The 24,263-nt window shown below is 51.8% G+C and overlaps 1 protein-coding gene across 4 annotated transcripts in view; it reads right to left on the minus strand.

Moving 5' to 3' along the window:
- Nucleotides 1-24,263, minus strand: part of MGRN1 (mahogunin ring finger 1) — a 50,348-nt gene that overhangs the window by 24,960 nt on the left and 1,125 nt on the right. For all 4 annotated transcript variants that reach the window (XM_032843741.1, XM_032843742.1, XM_032843739.1 and 1 more), the window contains exons 2-5: nucleotides 6,145-6,263; nucleotides 4,711-4,799; nucleotides 3,971-4,117; nucleotides 1,330-1,447 (exon numbers count right to left, since the gene is read on the minus strand). In XM_032843741.1, coding sequence (XP_032699632.1) covers nucleotides 1,330-1,447; nucleotides 3,971-4,117; nucleotides 4,711-4,799; nucleotides 6,145-6,263 — 473 coding nt within the window. The remainder of the gene's footprint in view (nucleotides 1-1,329; nucleotides 1,448-3,970; nucleotides 4,118-4,710; nucleotides 4,800-6,144; nucleotides 6,264-24,263) is intronic.

The raw sequence follows: 24,263 nt of genomic DNA on the forward strand, positions 1-24,263 counted from the left end.
GTCCTGCGGCTGAAAAGCCAAGGAACTGCCCTACAAGCAGAGGTCACCAAAGTGAGGTGCAGCCTGAGCCCAACCCTCCCCACAGGCGACCACAGGGTGGGGGTACCCACTTGTCTGCCCAACCCCCTCTGCCTACCCAGCCCCCTCCTTTCTTTGGGGAGAGGCTTTCCCCCTTTCACAGGAGGGTGGGCAGGACCACAGGCACTTGCTGGGTACCCCAACCGGGAGTGTGGACACGCAGGGATGGACCTGACGGAATGGGGCTGGGGGCGAGGCTCCAGTGGCCCCATCCTTCTTCCAGCGACACAACAGCAGCTCCTGCTGCTTTGCCATCAAAGCACCCTGACAAGCACACACACAGCCGAGAGCAAACACCATGGTGCGGCCTTCCCCTTCTGACACCGTCCGCCAGCCCCAACCTTCCTGCCCAATTCCTACGCCACCCATGCCCCACTGCCCTGTTCCTTCCCCCCGATTTATTTTAGTGATTTACAACTGCCGTCTTTAAAAAAAACTACAGAATTCCGCTAAACGAGAGCCGCCTGACACAAAAGGCCACATATTGTATGACTCCATTTATATAAAACAACCCAGAAATGCCAAATCCATCCAGAAAGTAGAGTAATGTAGGGGCTGGGGCTAGGAACAGGGATGAACTATGCATGGGCATGAGGGATCTACTGGAAGGATGGAAATGTTCGAGAACTGGATTGTGGTGATCATGGCATGTAAATTACATCTTAACAGACCTGCTCAAACAATTCAGACATGAATCCAGTGCTGGCACACACACCGTTCACGTACAGCCTGTATATGCGTGTGCACGCGTGTGTTCTAGAACTCTGTCCTATCCCAAGATAGGACATCTGTTACAGAGGTGAGCCGGGGTGCCTGTATCATGCAGACCGATGGCTCCCACAACCTCGGTGAACAAGCAATCACAGACACACAGACTGTTTCCATTTTTCTGCTACTACAAAGCTTCCATCCCCATCCCTCACATGATGTAAATTACCGACCCCAGCTACGGAACCACAGGGTGGAAGGGTTCCGCCGCGCTGCAGTCCTGTGGCCCCAACAAGGCACCAAAGCCGGGTACCGCAGCCTGTAGCTGTGCTGACACGTGACTTGAACGCCACTCTTGGGTCTGGCACACGCCCGACAGAGCACAGGGACCCAGGGCAGCAGCCACTCCTGATGCGTATCACCCACATGAGGAATCTGAGCACACAGGCCCCGAGGGGTTCGTCCCCTGCCACAAGGGGCAGGGAATTCCAGAAAGGGGCCGGGGCCAGGGCCAGGGCCAGAGGGGCCTGCCCAGAAGCTTACCTCATCATCCTTCCACTCGGAGAAGTCGATCTTGAAGGAGGGCAGGGAGAACTGCTGGCTCACCCCTCTCTTGTAGTGGGCGGTCTCGGACTGCAGGGCGGGGCTCTTGGGGCTGTACCTGAAGGGGCAGAAAGGCTGCTGACCCTCGGCTGAGAGCACACGGTCTGCTGTGTCTGGTCCTCAGGCCGCAACCCCCTACCCTGGAGCACAGGGGCCTCTGACATGGGGGCTGGCAGGAACCAGGCTTTCGGGACCCAGCGGAAATAGGACATGCAGGACCCACACTTTCCTTCTCCTCCTGCAAGTGCCAACCGTCCTCTGGCGGGCTGGGGCCCTCAGCCTGCCACCAGCTTCGGCGGCCTCATTCTGCTCATCGCCAGCTCTGCCTGGAGCCTGCCTGGTGACAAGTCCTCTAGAGCCCACAGCTGCCCAGTAACTAACTGCCTTTCCAGACCCAACTACACCTTTCCATTTGGCTTCTCTGACGTGTCTCCTCTGCTGCACAAACACGGTACAGACACGTACGCTGCGGGCGGCCTGCCCCACAGCCCACCCTCACGCGCACTGTCTGCCGCCTGCATCTCTGCGTCACCCACAACCCACGCCGGAAGGCACAGGCGTCTGCTCTCCCATGTTCAAGGGCCAGTTGGCCCACAACTCCCTCACTATGGTCAGTCCCGGCGCTGTCCCCTGACTGTCACATGCAGAGGCCCGTGCTCTGCGAACACGGTGAGGTCTTCAGTGCGGGGTGAACACCAGATGGTCCCCAACACCCCACTGTTGCACACAAGGCCTCCAGGACCCTCTTCTACATCCACCCCAGCCGCACACACATGCACCTTCCCAGAGAAGGAACAATGGGGTCAAAGGGCGCTCACAGTTTCCATTCTGACCAACTCTGGCTTCTCCCCATTCCTGATCCCGATTCGGACACACAACCCTGACAAAGCTTGCTCTGCCTGCTCCACGCCCGCCATTCCTGAGGCCATTTCTCAGTCTCTTAGACAAAAGACACTCTGGAAAGCCTGAGACGCTGGTGGCTGGTGGGGGAGCCGTTCTTGTATGCCCCGAGAGGGGGGAGGGGGGCTCCTCTGCCTGCCAGAGGCCAGAGGCCCTTTTTTCCCTGTGAGAAGCCAGGCCTCAGCCGGTGGTAAAGATACAGGCTAGGACTCTACTGCCATTCAACCCTAGGCTTTTCTCTGGGACCTCAGATCTGCACCCCTTCTTGCCTGTCAGGAAGCAGGGAGGCGATCAGGGAATGCAAAGAGAATTCCCAGGCTAAGGTAAAGGTCCCTGGGGACAGGCTTCTGGGTCCTGGAACAAAGCTGCTTCTCTTTGTTTTGGTGACTTCTGAGCTCACACCACTAAATACCAGCAAACTCCAAAGGGAAGCAGGCCCCCAGCCACTCCTGCCAGCTATCAGGAAAAGGACAGAGCAGCATTTCTTCCCCTAAGGGGAGGAGTCCCCCAGGGGTCCAAGACACAGGCTCCAGGGGCAACTATGCCCTTTGCTCATGCGTCTACTGTCCTTCTGTGAGCAACAGACCCTCTTCTCAAGCATATAACACCTCTTACTGTGCCCAAGTGTGACACACACAAAAGCTGGAGTGTGGGGTGGGTGGGCTGCTTGCCAGGTCCCCCTCTCTGTGGCAGCCCTCAGACCTCACCCCACTAGCCAGGACTTCTCCACTGTGGCAGGCAAATGAGCAGAAAGGAGAGAACATGGAAGCCTCATCCAACATCTGGGGCACTGTGGCCCTCCCACATGGGTCCTCCCACCTCCTAGTCAGGGGCCAGAGCAGGTGACCATGGCTGAGGACAAAGATCAGGCAGGCAGAGTCACAAGGAAAGAGCCCACAGGGCACCAGGAGGGCCACAGAGGGACCCGAATGGCGACATCAGCAACAGCACCCGCAAGCCATTGTGCTCACCTCTGGGGGGGAAGGCCCCCAGATACTCCTGGATCTTCTCATTCTTGGCTTATGGTAAGAACACATTTTTAATGGCTTGCATCACTGAAAAAACTAAAGTAATCCAATGTTTGGGTCAGTGTAGAGCCTCAAAGAAGGAAGTACAGGAAAAGGAACCTTGTCCTCTGGTTGCTGCCAGGGAGGGTACGAGTGGGGGATGGGTAAGAAAATGGGGGGTGGTAAGGGCAGCCCCTCAGGGGCCCAGACCCCAAGCCCCGTGAGCCCCATGGAGGACAAAGCATTCACTCCCTGCAGGGGCTGCCCCCCACCAACCCCCACCTCTGCGTTTTCTCCAGTAGCAGCAGCAACGTCCTTACACCAAGTACAAGACGGCCGCTCCAGCCACTCCTACCCCCAGCTCAGGAAACTGAGGCACAGGCGGTCCCATGCCAGGAGCTGCTTGGCGGGTGCAGGGCAGGGCCAGCACCTGAAGCCTGAGCCCCAATCCCAGAGCCAATCAGGCCCTCCGGTGGCTTTCCCCAACAGGGCCAAAGCAGGCACATTTTCGCTGGTCTGTCCCAGTCTCTGGTGCTGCTGAAGTTGCAGATTTCAAACCTGTGACGCCAGTAGGACCCTTATTGCAAATAAACCCTCCGAAAGCTCAAGCACACAACTTGGACACAGAAGCACAGCGGCCGGGCCGCCGCGCTGCCCCGGGTGCGGACACTCACACTGCCATCCCGTTCAGGAATTCCTCCACCGCCTGGCAGTAGATGGTGATGGCCACCCGGGCGTCGGCGTCAAAGGTGAACTCCAGGCTGTAGAGGACTCGGGGCTTCTCACTGTCCTCTGAAGGGCTGTCAGCACCATCTTTGTACCTGCCCGGGAGGCAGAGGGACAGGCGGCAGGTCAGGGGCTGTGCCCAAGTGTCCCCACCCTGCGCGGCACACATGTCCCCACCCCAGGGGCGCTCAGTGGTGGCCACCTGGAAATGTGGGGGCCCGCTCCCTGGGGGCAATGAGGGCCAACACCGCAGCGCTGTCCTTCCCTCGCCTCCAGCCCACAGGAAGGGAGGAGTCGTCCCAGCTGGAGACAGCCCCGGATGCTTCAAGCCTTCCAGGTCTAAAGCAGCATCTCAGCCCACTGATGCTGGACACTGGCTCAGTCCTGGCTACGGGGCTGCCCCATGCACTGCAGGGGCTGAGCAGCATCTCTGGCCTCTGGCCCCCACGGAGCCAGAGCACTGACCCCCGAGCTGTGACAGCAGACACGGGCCAGCTGTCGGCTGAGAAGCCCTGGTTCAAAGACGAAAGCTCCACCAGCAGGGCCCTGCTGGCCTCTCCCGCTGCACCCACACCCCAGGAGCAATTCTGGGGCTCAACACCCGAGGTTAGCAGAGCCCAAGGTCGCTCGCCGCTGCCCCCCATCCCGGGCACTAGGGGCCACAGAGCAGGGCGGGACGCAGCCTTACCTCACAAGCCGCAGGGAGTCCTTCCGGATGTTCACCAGGCTCCTGAGTGTCTTCACTGGCTCATGGGGGGCGGGGGTGACGTATGGAAACTAGGAGGGAAAAACCCAAAGCAATGCCCAGTGACTCCCTAAGGTGTGTCAGGGACAGAAAACAGGGATAATCGAAGCAACAGTCACGTCCGACTCCCCGGCCCTTGTGCTCGTTCATGAAGGAAACCATGGGCAGTGCAGCCAAGGAGCGAGGGAGCAGGGGCCAGGCCACCCTGGAGAACTGTGGCCCCACAGATCTCACCACGGTCCTCCAGTTCCGGGAGGACCCTCGGCAAGCGTTTAAGGTGGCCCAAGGGACCCCAGGGGCGGTGAGGGGGTGGGGAAGGATGGTGGTCAGGAAAGATTCTGGAGGGGACTTGCACACACACACACACACACACACACACACACACACGGAGTCATCTGGAAAGTTCCAGCCTGCAATAGCCCACCGGAGCTTTACCAGATGTTGGCACTGGGGAAACAGAGCGGAGGGCACACGGATCTCTCTGCATCACTTCTCACCGTGGCAGGTGAGGCTAGGATGGTTCCAAAGTTTAAAAAATAACGGATTTATGGAGGTCTGTAAGAGCCAGATCCTGCGTGTGAGCTGAGGCTCCAAAGATGGAAGTGAGGTTGCTTTCTTCCTCTCGTGGACTCGGGAGGCTAGGGGAGACCCGGCACCACCCGAAAGCCGCGCTTACACGGCACTCACACGGCACACCAGGCCCCGGCTTCTGGCCTCCCATCCACTGAAGGACCAAGATCTCATATCATATCTACAGCTCTGCTGTAGAACAGCCTAAAGACTCCTGGTCCGGAGGACATCCCACCTGGGATGGGGACAGGACCAGGGACATCCCAGGATTCAGCAGCCTTAGGGAACAGAGTCCAATGTCTCCTGATAGAGAGGGCCTCCGGCCTGGCCCCTCACCCACACGGGGGACCGTTATTTCAAAGTACAAAATACCCAATCTCTGCTTGGCAGCCCCCACCCCACCAGCCCTCACTCATCCTTCTCTCTCTTTAGTCTCCATTTGTGAAATGTTCTCTTCTTCATTGTCCACACCCCCTGCAGGGAATGGGGTGGGATCTGTCCTCCACCCCCACAATCCCCCCAGCCTGTGGAAGAGGCCTAGGCACACAGCAGGTGCCAAATGTGTTTTGAGTAAATGGACAGCATGGATAAGCGTGCAATTCTCCAGTGACTAGTGAAAGCGAACCTGAGGGAGCCCCACAGCCTGGACAAGCCCCCCGCACACGCACACACGTCCCGCCAGCTGCTCTGCCCGTCTGGGGCTGCTCCGTGCCTGCTTGTCCTTGAACTGGCTATGGACAGCGGAGGGGAGGCACCTTACCGTTGCCACCCCCGTGCCTAGCCCCAGTGAGACCCACCTGGACCCACCTGGACTGGGCGATTGCCCAGGAAATTCAGATCCATGTTTTCTCCAAAGAGGTAACCTTCAGGGTGCGGGGTGTCAAATTTCTCACCTCCCATGAAAAAGTGTGAGGCAAAGTAGTTTCCTGATTAAAAAAGGGAAACAAAAGTTGTAAATTATAAGGCTCGACACAGCCCAGGGGAAGCGCGTGATGGCCAGAGGCTCAGCCCCGAGAACAACCAACTCCATTTGGAAAGAAGCCTCACAGGCGGTCCCTCCCACTACGGCTGTAGCCGGGGCCTCAGCCCTTCAACCCTGTCAACCTCTGCACCCCAGTACCCTCTTGCTCCCAGACCACCCCTCCCCGCTCAGAGGCACACCCTGTCCTCTGCTCCGCTATCCTTTCCCTCTGTGGCAGCCCGAGTTGTGTCCTCCCCAAGGATCCATCTCAGGTCCTCCCCTACACCCTTGTGTGTGAACTTAGCTGGGAACAGACTAAAGTACAAAAGTGGTAAAAACTCACAGTAAAACTCAGTAAAGTATCAGTACTCAGTATCAGTAAAACTCAGTCAAGTGACTCACAAAATAAAAGGATGTAAAGTACGACACCATGTATCTAAAATGTGAGGAGGAAAAGAACAAGGAATGGGTTCAAACTTAAGGGACCTTCAAGTTAGTACAGACTGCTCCATGAAGAGGCTGTTACATACGAACTAAACGGTAACCACAAATCACAAACCAGTAAAAGATAGGCAAAAAACAGAGAGAGAAATCCAAGTATATCATTAAAGAAAGCCCACTAATGGGGCACCTGGGTGGCTCAGAGGGGTGAGCCTCTGCCTTCAGCTTGGGTCATGATCACAGGGTCCTGGGATCGAGTCCCGCATCGGGCTCTCTGCTCGACGGGGAGCCTGCTTCCTCCCTCTCTCTCTCTCTCTGCCTCTCTGCCTACTTGTGATCTCTCTCTGTCAAATAAATAAGTAAAATCTTTTTAAAAATTAAAAAAATAATAATAAAGAAAGCCCACTAATCATGAGAGAAGAGAGCAGAAGAGAGGAATGGAGAAAAACCACACGAACAACCATAAAACAAGTAATAAAACGGCCACACATACACACACATCAATAATTACTCTGAATGTAACTGGACTGAATACGCCAATCAGAAGACAAAGTCGGTGATGGAATGGGTAAGAAAACAAGAGCCATGTATATGTGGCCTCCAAGAGACTCATTTCAGGCGCAAAGACACATGCAGATTGAAAGTGAAGGGGTAGAGAAGCATTCATCATGCAAATGGTGTGAAAAGAAAAGAAAGCTAGGGCAGCAATACTTAAATGGCACAAAACAGACTTTCAAACAAAGACTGTAAAAAAGAGATAAAGGACATCCAACATGGGCACACCCAACTACACAAGTTAATAACCACTGTGAGGGAAGTAACTGATAATAATTAACACACTTACATCAATGGACAGATCTTCCAAACAGAAAATCAACAAGGAAACAGTGGCTTTGAGTGACACAGTGGATCAGATAGATCTGACAGATCTATTCGGAACACTCCATCCTAAAACAGTAGAATACACATTCTTTACAAGTGCACAGGGAACATTCTCTAGAATAGATCCCATATTAGGCCACAGCACAAGTCTTGACAAAGTCAGAGATCAAATTCATCCCATGCATCTTTTCTGATGACAACACTATGAAACTAGCAATCAACAAGAAAAAAAACGTGGGGAGACCACAAATACATGTTACTGAAAAATGAATGGATCAACCAAGAAATCAAAGAGGAAATTAAAAATATATATATGAAAATGAAAACACAATGGTCTAAAATCTTTGAGGGGCGCTTTGAGTGGCTCAGTGGGTTAAGCCTCTGCCTTCGGCTCAGGTCATGATCCCAGGGTCCTGGGATCGAGCCCCGCATGTGGCTCTCTGCTCAGCAGGGGGCCTGCTTCCCTTCCTCTCTCTCTGCCTGAGTCTCTGCCTACCTGTGATCTCTGTCAAATAAATAAATAAAATCTTCAAAAAAAAAAAAAGAAATTAAATATAGAGCTTCCCTATGATCCTGCAATTTCACTACTGGGTATTTACCCCAAAGATACAGATGTGTGAAAAGAAGGGCTACCTTCTTTTCATACCAGCAATGACACAATCGCCAAACTGTGGAAAGAGCCAAGATGCCCTTAAACAGACAAATGGATAAAGAAGATGTGGTCCATATATACAATGGGATATTATGGCTCCATCAGAAAGGATGAACACCCAACTTTTGTATCAACATGGACGGGACTGGAGGAGATTATGCTGAGTGAAGTAAATCAAGCAGAGAAAGTCAATTACCATATGGTTTCGCTTACTTCTGGAGCAAAAGGAGTAACATGGAGGACATGGGGAGATGGAGAGAAGTGAGTTGGGGGAAATCACAGGGGGAGACAAACCATGGGAGACGGTGGACTCTGAGAGACAAACTGAGGGTTTTTTGGGGGGTGGACGGTGAGGGGGTGAACCTGGTGGTGGGTATTGTGGAGGGCACATATTGCATGGGCTCTCTGCTCGACGGGGAGCCTGCTTCCTCCCTCTCTCTCTCTCTCTGCCTCTCTGCCTACTTGTGATCTCTCTCTGTCAAATAAATAAGTAAAATCTTTTTAAAAATTAAAAAAATAATAATAAAGAAAGCCCACTAATCATGAGAGAAGAGAGCAGAAGAGAGGAATGGAGAAAAATGGTGTGGTACATAAACAATGAATTTTGGAACACTGAAAAATAAAATAAAATTTAAAAAAATAAAAAGTGTTACAAAAAAATAGAAGAGGGGCGCCTGGGTGTCTCATTTAGTTAAGCATCTGTCTTTGGCTCGGGTCATGATCCCAGGGTCCTGGGAGTCCCTGCATCGGGCTCCTTGCTCATCAGGGAGTCTGCTTCTCCCTCACCCTGTGCCTTCTCCCCACTGCCTGTGTGCACGTGCACTCTCTCTCGCTCAAATAAAATCTTTAAAAAATAAAAAAACAGGGGCACCTGGGTGACTCAGTGGGTTAAGCCTCTTCCTTAGGCTCAAGTCATGACCTCAGGGTACAGGGATCGAGTCCGGAGACCGGCACAGGGGCTCTCTGCTCAGTGGGGAGCCTGCTTCCCCCTCTCTGTCTGCCTGCCTCTCTGCCTGCCTCTCTGCCTACTTGTGATCTCTGTCAAATAAATAAATAAAATCCTAAAAATAATAAAAAAGTAAATACAAGAGGAAGAAAAGCTTCCAAATTCATTCTACAAGGCCAGCATTACCTCATACCAAAATCAGATAAAGACAGTACCAAAAAAAGAGAACTATAGGCCAGTATCTCTGACGAACATAGATACAAAAATGCTCAGCAAAAAAATCCAACAACATTAAAAAAAAATCATTCATCATAATCAAACGGAATTTATTCCTGGGATGCAAAGGTGGTTCAATATTTGCAAATCAATTAATGGGATATATCACATCCAGAAGAGAAAGGATAAAAACCATATGATCACCTTAATAAAGGCAAAAAAAAGCATTTGATGAAGTACAACATACATTCATAATAGAAACCCTCAACAAAGTAGGTTTATAAAGAGATAACATACCTCAACCTAATAAAGGTCATAGATGAAAAACCACAGCTAACATCACCCTCCAAGGGGAAAAACTGAGAGCGTTCACCTAAGATCAGGATCAAGACAAAGATGTCCACTGTCACCACTATTATTCAACAGAGCACCGGAAGTCACAACCACAACAATCAGAAAAGAGAAAGGAATAAAAGGCAGCCAAACTGGTAAGGAAGTAAAACTTTCACAATCTGCAAATGACATGACACTATATATAAAAACCCTGAAGATGCCACCAAAAAGCTACTAGAACTGATAAATGAATCCAGTAAGCCTGCAGGATATAAAATCAATGTACAGTAATCCACTGCGTTTCAGGGCGCCTGGGTGGCTCCATCATTAGGCTTCTGCCATCAGCTCAGGTCATGATCCCAGCACCCTGGGATCAAGCCCCGCATCCAGGCTCCCTGCTCTGCAGGAGGCCTGCTTCTCCCTCTCCCGCTTTGCCTGCTTGTATTCCCTCTCTCACTGTCTCTCTCTCTCTCTGTCAAATAAATAAATAAAATCTTAAGAAAAAAAAAAGAGGGGGTCGGGGGTTGGGCGAGCCTGGTGGTGGGTATTATGGAGGGCACGTACTGCATGAAACACTGGGTGTAGTGCATAAACAATGAATTCTGGAACACTGAGAAGAAATAAAATAAAATGAAATGAAAAAAAATTAAAAAATAAAACAAGAAAAAAAAAGAAATCCACTGCATTTCTATACATTAAGAATGAAGCAACACAAAGAAAATTTTTTTTAAAAATCCAATTTACAATTACACCAAAAATAATAAAATACCTAGGAATAAACTTAACCAAGGAGGTGAGAGGCCTGCACTCTGAAAATTATAAAACACTGAGGAAAGAAACTGAATATGTCACAAACAAATGGAAAGCTATCCCATGCTCGTGGAGTGGGGGAACAAATATTAAAATGTCCATATTGCCCAAAGCAATCTGCAGATTTAATGCAATTCCCATCAAAATATCAACAGCATTTTTCAAAGAGCCAGAACCAAGAATCGTAAAATTGGGATGCAACCACAAGAGACCCCAAACAGCCAGGACAATCTTGAAAAAGAAAAACAAAGCGGAAGGTATCACACTTCCAGATTTGAAGATCTACTACCGAGCTGTTGTCACCAAAACGGTCTAGTACTGGCACAAAAACAGATGCAAAGATCAACCGGACAGCACACGAAGCCCAGAAACAAACCCACGACTATATGGTCCATTAACCTTTGGCCAAAGAGGCAAGAATATGTCAGGGGAAAGGGATAGCCCCCTTTGGGAAAACTGGACAGCCACACGCAAAAGAATGAAACTGGACCACTTTCTTATGCCATACACAAAAATAAACTCAAAACAGCTTAAGGACCTAAATGTGAGACCCAAAACCATAAAAATCCTAGAAGAGAACAGAGGCGGTAATTTCTCTGACATCGGCTGTAGCAACATTTTTCTAGATACATCTCCTGAGACAAGAGACCAAAAGCAAAAATAAACTAAAATAAACTACACCAAAATAAAAAGCTTCTGCACGACAAAAGAAATAATCAACTAAATTAAATGACAACCTAACGAATGAGAGAAGATATCTGTAAATGACATATCTGGTCAGGGGTTAATATCCAGAATATTTAAAGAACTCCTATAACTGAACACCGAACAAAACCAAATAATCCAATTTAAAAATAGGCAGAAGACATGAGCAGGTGCTTCTCCAAAGAAGACATCCAGATGGCCACAAGACACATGAAAAATGCTCAAGGTCACTCATCATCAGGGAAATGCCGATCAAAACTACAATGAACTACCACCTTACACCAGTCAGAATGGCTAAAAATCAACAACACGAGAAGCAACAGGGGCTGACAAGAGTGTGGAGAAAAAGGAGCCCTTGTGCACTGCTGGTGGCAACGCAAGCTGGTGTGGAAGACAGTATGGAGGGTCCTCAAAAAGTTACAAATACAACTACCCTGTGACTCAATAATTGCAGTATTTACCCAAAGAATATAAGAACACTGACTCGGGGCGCCTGGGTGGCTCAGTGGGTTAAGCCTCTGCCTTTGGCTCGGGTCGTGATCCCGGAGTTCTGGGATCGAGCCCTGCATCGGGCTCTCTGCTCTGCGGGGAGCCTGCTTCCTCCTCTCTCTCTGCCTGCCTCTCTGCCTACTTGTGATCTCTGTCAAATAAATAAATAAAATCTTAAAAAAAAAAAAAAGAAAAGAAAAGAACACTGACTCAAACAAATACGTGCACCCGATGTTTACAGCAGCATTATGACGACAGCCAAATTATGGAAGCAGCCCATGCCTACCGACTGATGAACAGACGAAGATGTGGTAACATCTACATCTGTGTGTGTGTGCGCGCGCACGCACACACATGCACACAGGAATATTACTCAGCCATAAAAAATGAAACCATTTGCATTGGCATTCCATTGCCATTTCCAACCACACAGATGGATCTAGAATATAATGCTAAACAAAATAAGTCCGTCAGAGAAAGACAAATACGGTAGGAGTTCATTCATGTGTGGAGTTTAAGAAACAAAACAAACAAAGGAAACAAAACAGACAAATCAAGAAACAGTCTTAACTGTAAAGAACAAACATGGTTACGGGGAGGGGCGGGGAGGATGGGGACTAAGGAGCACACCTGTCACAGTGAGCACAGGGTCAGGTATGGAAGCGCTCGATCACTATATTGGACACTGGAAACTAACGCAACACTGTATGTTAACTAACTGGAATTAAAATTTAAAGAAAAAGGGGCGCCTGGGTGGCTCAGTGGGTTAAAGCCTCTGCCTTCGGCTCAGGTCATGATCCCAGGGTCCTGGGATTGAGCCCCGCATCGGGCGCTCTGCTCAGGAGGGAGCCTGCTTCCTCCTCTCTCTGCCTGCCTCTCTGCCTACTTGTGATCTGTCTGTCGAATAAATAAATAAAATCTTTTAAAAAAAAATTTTTTTTAAGAAAAAAAAAAAAGAGTCAAACCAGACTGGGGACACTATATCCAGTGACCAATGTCTTCACACGACAGAGGGAGATTTGGACACAGAGGCCCACACAGAGGGAAGAAGGCAGCGTGACTAGACTACAAGGTAAGGGGCACGCAGAGCTGCCAGCAGCCAGGAGGCAGGAAGGACGACCCCCTAGAGCCCCCGGAGGGAACCAACCTCTGTTGACACCCTGACTTAGAACTCCCAGCCTCCAGAGCTGTGAGAATAAACTCTGCTGTTATAAGCCATTCGCCCTGTGGCGCTCTGCACTGCAGCCACAGGACACTAACACGGTTTCCCAGGCCTCTAGACTAAGTCAGTTCCCCCATCCCACACCTGAGCCCTGAGCACACTTTCACCTCCGCACAGACCACAGATGAAAACTGTGTGGACCTGGGTATCTGACACCCCCCACCACGAGAAATGAGGTTCTAAGCTGTTCCCCATTATGTCCCTGGCACACTTAGGCACCAAATTCAGTTTAACCCAATGAGCCACCCGGGCGCCCCCGCTGCCCTTTCAGATGTCTGCTCGTACACATGGTGGACCACGTTCATCACTTCCAGCCCCCACATGGAAACACTCCCAATTACATAAGGGGATTCACCCTAAGAGACGAGCACCAGGACAAGCTCTCCAAAGCACACAATGATCCACCCCCAAGTTCCTAGAATGTCCCAGGAGGCGGGCGAGGAGGGGGAAGAGTAAAAGGGGGACCTGGAAGCTCTCCCAGAAGACACCTGCTCAACGCACTCCCCCCTTGGCTACACATTCACAGATCGCAAGTTTCATCGAGACCAAAGTTTAGGACCCTGCTACCAACCAAATGTTCATGTCTCCTCCAGATTCACATGCTGAAACCTCACCCCTAACACCATGGTACCAGGAGCTGGGGCCTTCGGGGATGTGACCAGGTCATGAGGACGTGCTGAGGGGTAGACTCAGTGCCCTTATAACAGAGGCCCCTGGAGTCTCCAAACCCAGCCACGTGAGGCCATGAGAAGACAGCTGTCTACGAACCAGGAGGAGGCTCTGGTCAGACACCAAACACCTTGATCTTGGACTTCCCTGGTTCCGGAACTGTGACACAACATATGTCCATGGTTCATAAGTCACCCAGACTGCGGCGTTGCTAGAACAGTGCAGCTGGACTGGGTCTGAGGTCCAGAAGCATGTAAACCAAACCCACCAAGCTATGGGACACACACAGAGAAAGAAACTGAGCGGCCTTCAGCCACCACCATCGCGGCCAGTGCTGTGGGGCAGCTCGTGGCTTCATCACCAGGTGACGTAGCCTACTGTTCTGGGTGGTCCCCGAGGGGCCTTCTCACAGTTCTGGAGGGATCAGATTAAAACACAAACTGGGATATCTATACTCAAGCCCTGACCCCTTCAGAACCCCCGCCTGCACCCTGGGTCCTTGTGGAGACTCAGGCCTGACATTCTTACCTCCTGCAATTCCCAGCAGCGGCTCACCTTCCTCCCAGCCTCGAGTCTCTGTGTGGTTGCAGGTAATGCAAGACATGAACAATCAGTTCCAGGGGGTGCAGGCTCCCTCCGTGCACTGCAGATGCTCCAGACCCGTGACACTGATGCCATCCCCAGCCACACACATCCCCATGCCTCGACCTCAGGGCCAAGCCCCACTCACCGCCCCGCAAACTAGTGACTCTGCTCTGTATTGCCCACCTCGCCTCACCCAGCACCACCTTCCGGGCCTGTCCCCCAGGATGCTGGAGCTTTCTCCACTCCCTGTGACCAAAGGGATGCTCCCACCCTGCCACTCAGTAGAAGGCTTCCTACAACCTCCCTGCGAGCCATCTGTCTACCCGAGAGAAACCCTCTGGCCCCCACTGTCTTCACAGTGGGGTCACTGTTTTTCTTCCCTTGCTGGTTGGTTCACACTCCAGCCAGGGCATCACAAGTTTGTCCACCATCCTGTACCCCAGTGGCCCCCACCTGGCCTGCACACAGGAGCTTCATAAAAATCGGCTGAATGAACAGAGGTGGAGGATGGATGACACCCTTACTACTAGTTGGCAGTCAAGGAAACGGGAGGCACAGAGAGGTCACGTGACCTGCTCAAGCCCCAGCACCAGGCAGAGGTGGTGTCCTCAGAGCAGCACACTCAATTATACCAGCCCGTGTGTCCCTCCCACACCACCCAGCAATTCTGTAATTCCTGCACACACTGACTGGGTGACCTAAAAATTCAGCTCAATCCTGACACTACCCACCCAGGGACAGCACCAGATCCCACAGATTAATAAGAGCTCATTCCCACGCCAGCGCCCTCTCCTTTCAGATTCCAATCCTCACTCCAGCTGGTCACCTGTCAACTGGCTATAAACTGGACATTCCCATGACCCCCCGTTTGCTAGAACAGCTCACAAAACTCAAGGTAACGGTTCACTTACTAGACCTCCAGTTTACTATAAAAGGATAGGACTCAGGAGGAGCCAGATGGAGGAGGCCACAGACAAGGCACGTGGAAGGACACAGGTGCTTCCCAGCCCTCCCTGAGGGCTCCACCTCTTGACATCTCACTGCGCTCACCAACAGGAAAGCCATTCTAGTCCAGCCGTTTCGGGTTTGCATGGAGCCTTTGTTACACAGCCACGGTTAACTGAAGCACTGGCTGCTAGTGACCCTCTCAATCTCTAGTCTCTGATCACAAGGCTGAGTCCAAAGGCAGCCAGGACCCATCTTTAGGTGCTTTCCCAAATCTCCTCACTAACATAACATAACATAACATAACATAACACTCAGGTGTGGTGGAAAGGCTCGTTCTGAGTAACAAGACTCTGATTTCACTTCTACCACTCACCGCTTAGGAAATCCCAAGGGTTTTAGGGGCTCTGCAACAGGAACAGGTGAAAAACAAATATTTATTTCTTACTATAAATCACAATGTCCCTGCCAGGTAAGCCATGACATGACTAAAGACTGTGTACAACCCCCCCTGCTAAAATACACAACTGGTCCTGGGACACTGGGCATGCGTCCTGCTCAGCAGCCCCAGTAGGGGGGAGACGGAGAGCAGAGCAGGCATGTGCAATGGCCGGGGACAGTTCATGGACACCACCAGCCCAAAATTCTCCTCATTCTCTACCAGGACAGATGTTCCCGGTTACCAACTTCCTGAATCCAATGCTGCTAAGCCCCGGGTGAGCCTGACCAACCAATGAAAACATCACAGTCCCCACAGAGTGATCTCAGGAAAGAAAAGCATCTTCAGGCTCCTGAGGCTCCTGAAACTCCTGGCCAGGTGGGAGGCCCCACAGCCTGGGAGCAGGTTCCCAATCAGAAAGAAAAGACTGACCCCAAGGGGGTCCCACCCACCTCTAATCACCCTGCTCCCTGATTCCTGGGCCAAGGTCCTGCCCATATGCACCACGGCGCTTCTCTGTGCAGCCTAGGTGACCTAGGGCAGGCTAACCTCTGTGGGCCTCGGTGTCCCCATCTGCAACATGGAGGCCTCAGCGAGTAACACCAACAAGGACATCTCAGGCTAAGGATAAAAGTAGCCGATAACGCAAAGGAGCCTTGCACAGGTGAAAAGCCACCTGATAAACATTTCCTTCCCAGCCCCACTCCAGCATGAAGGCCTGAGCACAGTGGAATCCTGTTCAATAAAACCTCTCGATCCCCAATATCACAGAGGGAAGAACAATGAACTGAAAACTCTAAGCAAAGACTCCGGTTCACAGAGCTCCAGAGTAAGTGGCTACAGCCACCTTTTCTTGGGAGAAGGGGTCCTGCCCTTTCCTGGAAACAGCTTCCACCACCCACTGGGTGGGCCCCGGCTGCCACCAGATCGTGCAGCCCCCATCCCCTAGACACTGCTGGCTGGTCAAGGTGGACACCTGACTGTGCAAGACCAACACGTAGATTCTCTCTCCCGTGGAACTAACCAGAGACCAAAGGACTTGGCCCTTGAGGGCCCCAGATGGGGAGCAGTCAGCTTTGGGAAAGTCACAGCAGAAGGATGCTGAGCCCAGAGGGGATGAGAGGCTTTTGTGTCCAGATGGCTTCCACTTCTTGGCTTCCCACCCTTGGATTACAGAGACCCACCCCCCACCAGCCTTCCAGTACTTTCCACCTCCTGCCTAAGCTAGTCTGCATAAATGCCATAGCAACAGCTAATTTCCAGAGAATTAAAAATGTAATAAACAGCACTTAGGAAAGAACTCCCACAAATCAGTGAGAAAGGGGACAATCCAGTGTGAAGAATGCACAAACGATTTCAACAGACACCTCACAAAAAGGGAAGAGAAATGAACGGTGATTTGCATATGAAAAGGTGCCGGGACCTCACGGGTCATCAGGGAAAAGTAAATTCAAACTCAATGTGACTTCCACAGCTGAAGTTAGAGAACAAACCACACGCAGCTGACGCTCCCCGACGCTCCCCAGCGCGGGTGACGACGCACAGCCGACGGGCCCTGCTCAGCACATGGGAACGTGAATGGGCTCAGCAGCTCCGAAACGACCAGACACGGGTCCTGGGGGGCGTCAAAAGTCGCGAACACCAAGAGTGGCAGCTGCCAGGGGCAGGGTGCAGGGGGAGGGGGAGTCGCTGCTGAAGGGCACAGGGCCCAACGAGTCGAAGAGAAGTGATGGCGGACGGCTGCACAACAGGGTGGAAGCGCTTCCTGTCCCCGAACTGCACACTTCCAGGGTTAGGACGGTCACTGCTGCAAGGATTTGCCCACGATTCGGAGACACATGGACCCCAGGCAATCTGACTCATGGGCACCGAGGCAGTCACGGGAGGGTCCGGGGCAGTGTTTTCCCTGAGAGCCGGAACTGGAAATGCGCCCACCGCCCCTCCACATGAACGGATGAAGACGGCAGGGACCAAACCGACTACAGGCCCCCACAAGCAGCGTCAGGGCCTCTCATCACTGAGTGTGGAGCAAAGAGCAGTCAGTTACTTAGATCAGACCACAAACAGGCGACAGCACGTGTGCTGGAGTCGGAAGGGGTTTCCAGCGAGAAGGGAGACAGAGATTGGGAAGGGGCACCGGGTTGGGGGGCGGCTACTGTTTTTTTCGACACGATCACCGTGATCACCCATCAAGCTTACACTCTGCACACTTTCTAAATGCCCATGACACTTCGATGTTAAATATATACACGTGGTCCCTGCCTTACAACGGTTCCACACACGAGCTTTAGACTTTAGGATGGTGCAAAAGCGACAGGCATTCATTAAAACCCATCCTTCAAACTGTAAATGTGGATCTTTCCAGGCTAATGATCTGTGTGTGGGATCGGTGGGATCCTCTCTCTGGACGCGGGGCAGTGGCAGGAGCCCCAGCTCCCAATCAGCAACGCAGTCACCAGGGTGTACAACTGACACTCACCACCCTGCAGCGCCCGGACCACCACTCTGTGCTTCCCTTTCAGCACGTGTTCGACCAATTACACGGGCCATCAAACACTTATAAAACAGGCTTTGTGTTAGATGATTTTGACTACCTGTCGGCTAATGTAAGTGTTCTGAGCACATTTAAGGTAGGCGAAGCTAAGTTACAATGTTCACTAGGGGGGCGCCTGAAGGGGCCCAGTCGGTTAAGCGTCTGTGTTCGGCTCAGGGCATGATCCTGGATCCCAGGGTCCTGGGATCAAGCCCCACACCCAGCTCTCTCCTCGGCCAGGATCCTGCTTCTCCCTCTCCCTCTGCTCCTCCCCATGCTTGTGCTCGCTCACTCTCTGTCAAATAAATAAAATTAAGAACAAACAAACAAACAAAAAAACAATGTTCAGTAGCTTAGGTGTATTCGATGTATTTTCAACTTCTGGTCTCTCCAGCTTACAACAGATTTATGGCCACACAGACCCATCGCGAGTCAAGGAAGATCTTTGTATGGGTGTACACACACACACACACACACACACACGCATTTCTTAACCCATGAACCAAACACAATTCCTTCTTTTGATCCCCCCTGGAGGCCCCCAGGGAGTCTGGTCACTCGGGGACGGCACGTGGCAGGAGGGGCAGGAAGTCTGGATGACAGAAAGCTGCAGTTATCCGAACGGGGGATGCCAGGGCCACCCGGAGGGGACCAATACAGCAGTGCGCCTGCCCTGGGTGCAAGCACCCAGGGCCAAGCGGGAGGGCCTGAATCAGTACCAGGCAGGAGCAAAGCACAGCAGAAATCCCTGAGACGGAGATGGAGGCATGTCCCAGCAGGCACTCCTCAAGCCTTGCGCCGCCTCCTGTTTCTCTGACTAAGCAAGCGACAGACTCCGTGCCGGACGCGCCCTCTCCCACGCTGTTCCTTACCGTGCGCTTTTCTGCCCATGGCAGAGGCCATGGGCCTCACTCCTCCCTCTCACTCCCATCCTGGTGGGACGCTCACCCCCTCAGACACACACTGGGGCGGAGCCGGGCAGACGCAGGGGCAGCTGGCAGAATAACAACTGCTTGGTTATGCACTGAGGCCGAATCAGGCGCTGCACGGGGCAGGGGTTGCCTGTGACACCATCCGTCCTTTTATGGGACCCCATTTCATGGAATAACACAGAATCGTGAGGCTGGGTGACAGCACAACCATGCAGAAATGCACACAGGAAATGCCAAATGGAACACGGTCCCACACAAATGTCTGGTCCCAGCGGCACTGGGTTTGGGAGGAGAGGCAGACGGCAGTGGTCACTTCCTGCCAGGGTCATCCAGGAAGTACAGGACATCCTCCAGGAAACTTCTGGGCCTGCTGGAAAACAAAAGTTGGGCAGGGCGTGGTATCACCCTGCCCGCTCACGTGGACTCGCAGAGTCCCAACAGCAAAGAGGCCTGGGCAACCAGAGGTTAACCCCAGTGAGTCAGGGAAATGCGGCCAGAGAGCAAGCTCCTGGCTCAAGGCCACAGACCAGAGCCAGACTCAGGCCTCAGGACTCAGAATCTAGTGCTCCTCCCACCGCACCTCTACTGGCTGGAGGTGGAGGACAGAGGACTGCTCCCAGGTTCAATCTCATGTGCTAAACTAATCCTCACTTGTCCATGTTTGTGGATGGGTGTGTTGTAAACACTAAAGGTCACCCCACCTGTGAGGAAGAGGACACACACGTGCACACCCACACACCCCTATCCGGGCAGGGGGGCCCTCAGCACCACAGCTGACTAGGGAACGGCAGCAGCCACCTCCCCGAGCGGGGATGAAAGGCCCGCTGGCTCTGCCACCAGACAGCGGGCTGCGGAGTCGGCCCACGGACGGGAAAGTCCAACAAACCCAGGCCAGGGAGGCTGCCAGGAGCTGGCTGACAGCCAGGTTATGTTCAAGTCAACAGGGGGAGATGGCTTCTCTACGATCCCCAGAGAAACTCTGAAAGGGCCCCAGAGTCGCTGAGCCCCGACACACGCCCAGAGCTGAGTAAAGGATGCAAGACCTCAGAAACAAGCACATCGAGCCCCCGGCCCCTCAGAAACCCGAGCGCAGGCAACACTCCGACAGGGACCCGTGGGACCTCAGCTCCCCGCGGCCCCAGGGCCCGGGCGCCAAAGCAAGCTCCTGAACCCCAGCAACTCCGGGCTGCGGCTTCAGGGAACGGGTGCTCAGGTGCCCACCCAGCGCAGCCCACTTACTACGCTTCTTGTTGCTTTTGCTTTTACCCGAAGTGTAACAACTGGAGCTCCGAAAACACAGTTTATTTATGCAGCAAGTCCAACGATGAAACCCAAACCAAGCTGACGAGAACAGAAGCACAGAACTAGGTCTCATCGGTGAACAGCACAGGACGGAGACAGGACAGGAGTCCAGCTGAGCTGCCCCACACTGGAGGGGACAGTGCAGGTCCCCGAGCAGGAAGGTGAGCCGCCTGTGAGCAGGAGGAGCCCCCTTCTCTCCACCCCCCACCCTACTGCCACCAACCCATGGGGCTCAGCACAAGCTCACTCCCTTGGAACAGGGATGGCCGGGAGACCCAGAATGCCCCCAATGACAGAGAATGTCCTCTCTCATCTGAACACCGGCCTCGGCTCTTTCCTTTAGATACCAAAGAAATGAGTCCGAAAGGGTATACCCAACACAAGTGCTCACGAGACGTTCCTAGACAGCCAGCAACACGAAAACACACACCAGAAGTCTGGCTCTCACCTTGGGCCCCTCCATCACATGGCAGGAGACCCAGGAGTCCCCGGACCCCTACCCCCCACCCGAAGGGGTCAGATGCAGCCCAGCCTGAGCAGCCCGTACATGAGGGAGATGGGGCTGGTCTCCTTCGGGGCCTGTTGCACAAGTACTTGTTACTCGCCTACCGTACACCCCAGGCTCAGATGCCACATGACAAAAGGCTCAGTCTGATTTCTAGTTCCTCCACCACAGGACGAAAGTTTGGTGTCACAAGAATAAGGCAAGGCTCCAGTAAGAAGGAGGAGGTGAGAACACTCTCAAAGTACACACACACACACACACACACACACAGGGTTTAGGACTGGGGCATATCTCGCCTTCTCTCCCTCCACTGCCTGGGCTGGTAGGCCACATGTCTGACCGCCTCCCCTTCTGACACTTCTCCTGGGTGACCTGGTCCCGGCACGACCTCCCTCCAACACAAGGGCAGGGCAGGCAGCATCGCTCGGAGACACACGATTAACAGGAACAACCCCAGCAGGAGGTGAGGCTGTGGCAGCAGCTGCCCACAGCCAGGCCCTCCGTGGGGGCACGTGCTACACTCCGGGCCCCTCCTGCAGGTCTGCACCTTCTCTTTACGGCTGAGCCACGGTGTCCTCACTCCCGCTCTGACCCTCAGCTGAAGATGGGCCAGCTGTGTGATCAGGGCCACGCTGTACAGAATTAAACCCTCATATTTATGGTGAACTCATATTTTACAAAAGTGCAGAGGCAGCTGGATGGGACAATAGTCTTTTCAACAGATGATAATGAAATAACTAAATATCCACATGCAAAGTAAGAACACATAGTTTTACCTGAAACTACACGTGAAAGCCTTACCTCAAGACGGATCCCAGTGCTTGCTTTGGCAGTACATACAAATACCGGAACAAAATGGATCACAGACCCAAACGCATGAGCTGAAACTAAAATTTCCGAGGAAAAAAACACAGAAAATCTTTGTGACCTTGGCCTAAGCAAAGATCTCCTAGATATAACCCCAAAGACATCAACCACTAAAAAGACTGACAAACTGAACTTAACCAAAACTTAAAACCTGTGACCCTCAGAAGACACCATTAAGAAAAATGAAGACAAGCTAGCAAGTCACAGAGCTGATAAAGGAATTGTATCATTGTACCCAGAATAAGGAAATGTTACAACTGAGTAAGAAGACAAACAATCCAATCTTTAAAAAAATGAACAACAGACAAAAACAGGGGCGCCTGGGTGGCTCAGTGGGTTAAAGCCTCTGCCTTCAGCTCAGGTCATGATCCCAGGGTCCTGGGATAGAGCCCCACAACGGGCTCTCCGTTCAGCAGGGAGCCTGCTTCCTCCTCTCTCTCTGCCTGCCTCTCTGCCTACTTGTGATCTCTGTCTGTCAAATAAACAAACAAAATCTTAAAAAAAAAAAAAAAAGACAAAAATAATCATCTGGCACCTGTGCCCATGCCATGCACGCTCTGGCTCTCTCTGTCTGTCTGTCTCTCTCTCTCACACACACACACACAGAATACAAATGGCTGATAAGCACGTGAAAAGATGTTCCACATCATCAGTCATCAAGGAAATGCAAATCAAAACCACAATGGGATACCACTTCACATCCACAAGGATGATTATAGTGAAAAAGGTAGACAACAGGGGTGCCTGGCTGACTAGGTAGGTAGAACATAGGGCTTCTAATCTCAGGACCTTGAGTTCAAGCCCCATGTTGGGCGTAGAGCCTATTAAAAAAAAAAAAAAAAGAAAGAAAAAGTAGACAATAATAAGTGTTGGCAAGGATGTGGAGCACTGGAATCCTCACACATTGCTGATGAGACTGTAAGATGAAAGAGCTGGGCAAACAGTCTGGCAGTTCATCAAAAGGTCAAACATAGAGTCGCCCTAACACCCAGGAATTCCCCTAACACCCAGCAATTCCTTTCCTAGGTGTATACTAAAGAGAATTGAAAAGGGCCACACAAACATTCAATGTTCATAGCAGCATTATTCATTATAGCCAAAAAGTGGAAACAACCCAACTGTTGACTGGCAAATAAAATGCATGATATCTCAAAAAAGCTGGAATGGACTGGACAAAATTATAGATGTGTTTTTAAAAATTAGCATCTAATCATTTTTCTCTGTTTGATATTATCAACAAAATTAACAGAGACCTGAAAAGATACTTTCTCATCAGGTGCCTGAAGGCTCCATGGGGCCATCCCCCCAAAATCATCTGAATCCCCCCGGGGCTCCCCAGTCCACCCTTGGAGAAACATATGAAAGTACTGCTAAGAACATTTCTCAGACCGAACCTCCCTGAGCAAGGTGGCCCGAGGCACAAGGAAGCCGAGAGGACAGCTTCTGGACTGGACAGGTCCAGGAGAGCACAGCTGTGGTGCTCTAAGGTAGCCTACGACATTCACCGTGGGTGCCAGACCCAATCGATTAGTTGTGGCTGACCGGGGTGTTTGTTAATGGATTCTGAAACAAGTCCAGACTTCGTGTCAAAGAGTGTCCCGAATGATTAGCAAGGTCTACCACACAGAATCTGAAAGTGGTATTATAAAGGCCTTGTATTTGTCCAAACACCCAGGCAAAGTGTGTCCTAGTCCCAGGTTCTATAGGAAATGCCAAATTAAACTTAGATATCTCTGCCATGCCACAGGTAGGTGCTATTACGGCCTGCACTGGCCACCTAATATTCTTTTTAGGCCATTACAGCAATCGGTATTTTGAGGACTTAATGTGCACTATTCTGACCAGTGTACAAGCATCAACCCACTGTAGAGATAAGGAAACTGTGACCCAGAGCGCAGAGCAGCTTCCCGAATGTCACTCAGCCTAAGAGGATGGAAGAACATCAGAGATGGAAGACGATGAATTCAAACAACCGCTTCAATCAGATGTGGGGACGTCAACCCACCGGCCTCCAGGGGATCCCCCTACCCGGCTGAGCTGCCCCGTACTTCTGCCTGGGACATAAGCAGGCAATAAGTCCTTCTACCCACTTCTGAGTGTTCCAAAAACTGTGCTATCTCCACCCCTCTATTTTCCCAGACACACCCCCTGTTGGGCTTCCAAAATCAGGGCAGAGCGGTTCTCAAATTTCAGTGGACATCAGACTCACTTGAGAAAGGGTTTCAATGCCAGTTCCTAGGCCCCAGCAGGTCGGAGGCAGAGCCTGCGAGATGCACGTTGAACAAGCTTCCCCACTAGTGGCAGTGGGTGGTCCTGGACTACATTTGAAGGAAACCTGGCCTGGTGGGTGTCCCAAGGCCAACTGTGAGGTTAGGAGACCCCCAGATCAGAACAGATTCTTCAGAAGCCAGGATCAGGAGACCCAGCTTCAAAGTCTCCCTCATGTCCAAATTATCTGTCCTTTTCCTTCTTTTCTTTCCATGGCAAATGAC

Source organism: Lontra canadensis, unplaced genomic scaffold (genome assembly GCF_010015895.1).
Source record: "Lontra canadensis isolate GAN:19392208 unplaced genomic scaffold, GSC_riverotter_1.0 scaffold143, whole genome shotgun sequence".
Taxonomy (NCBI): domain Eukaryota; kingdom Metazoa; phylum Chordata; class Mammalia; order Carnivora; family Mustelidae; genus Lontra; species Lontra canadensis.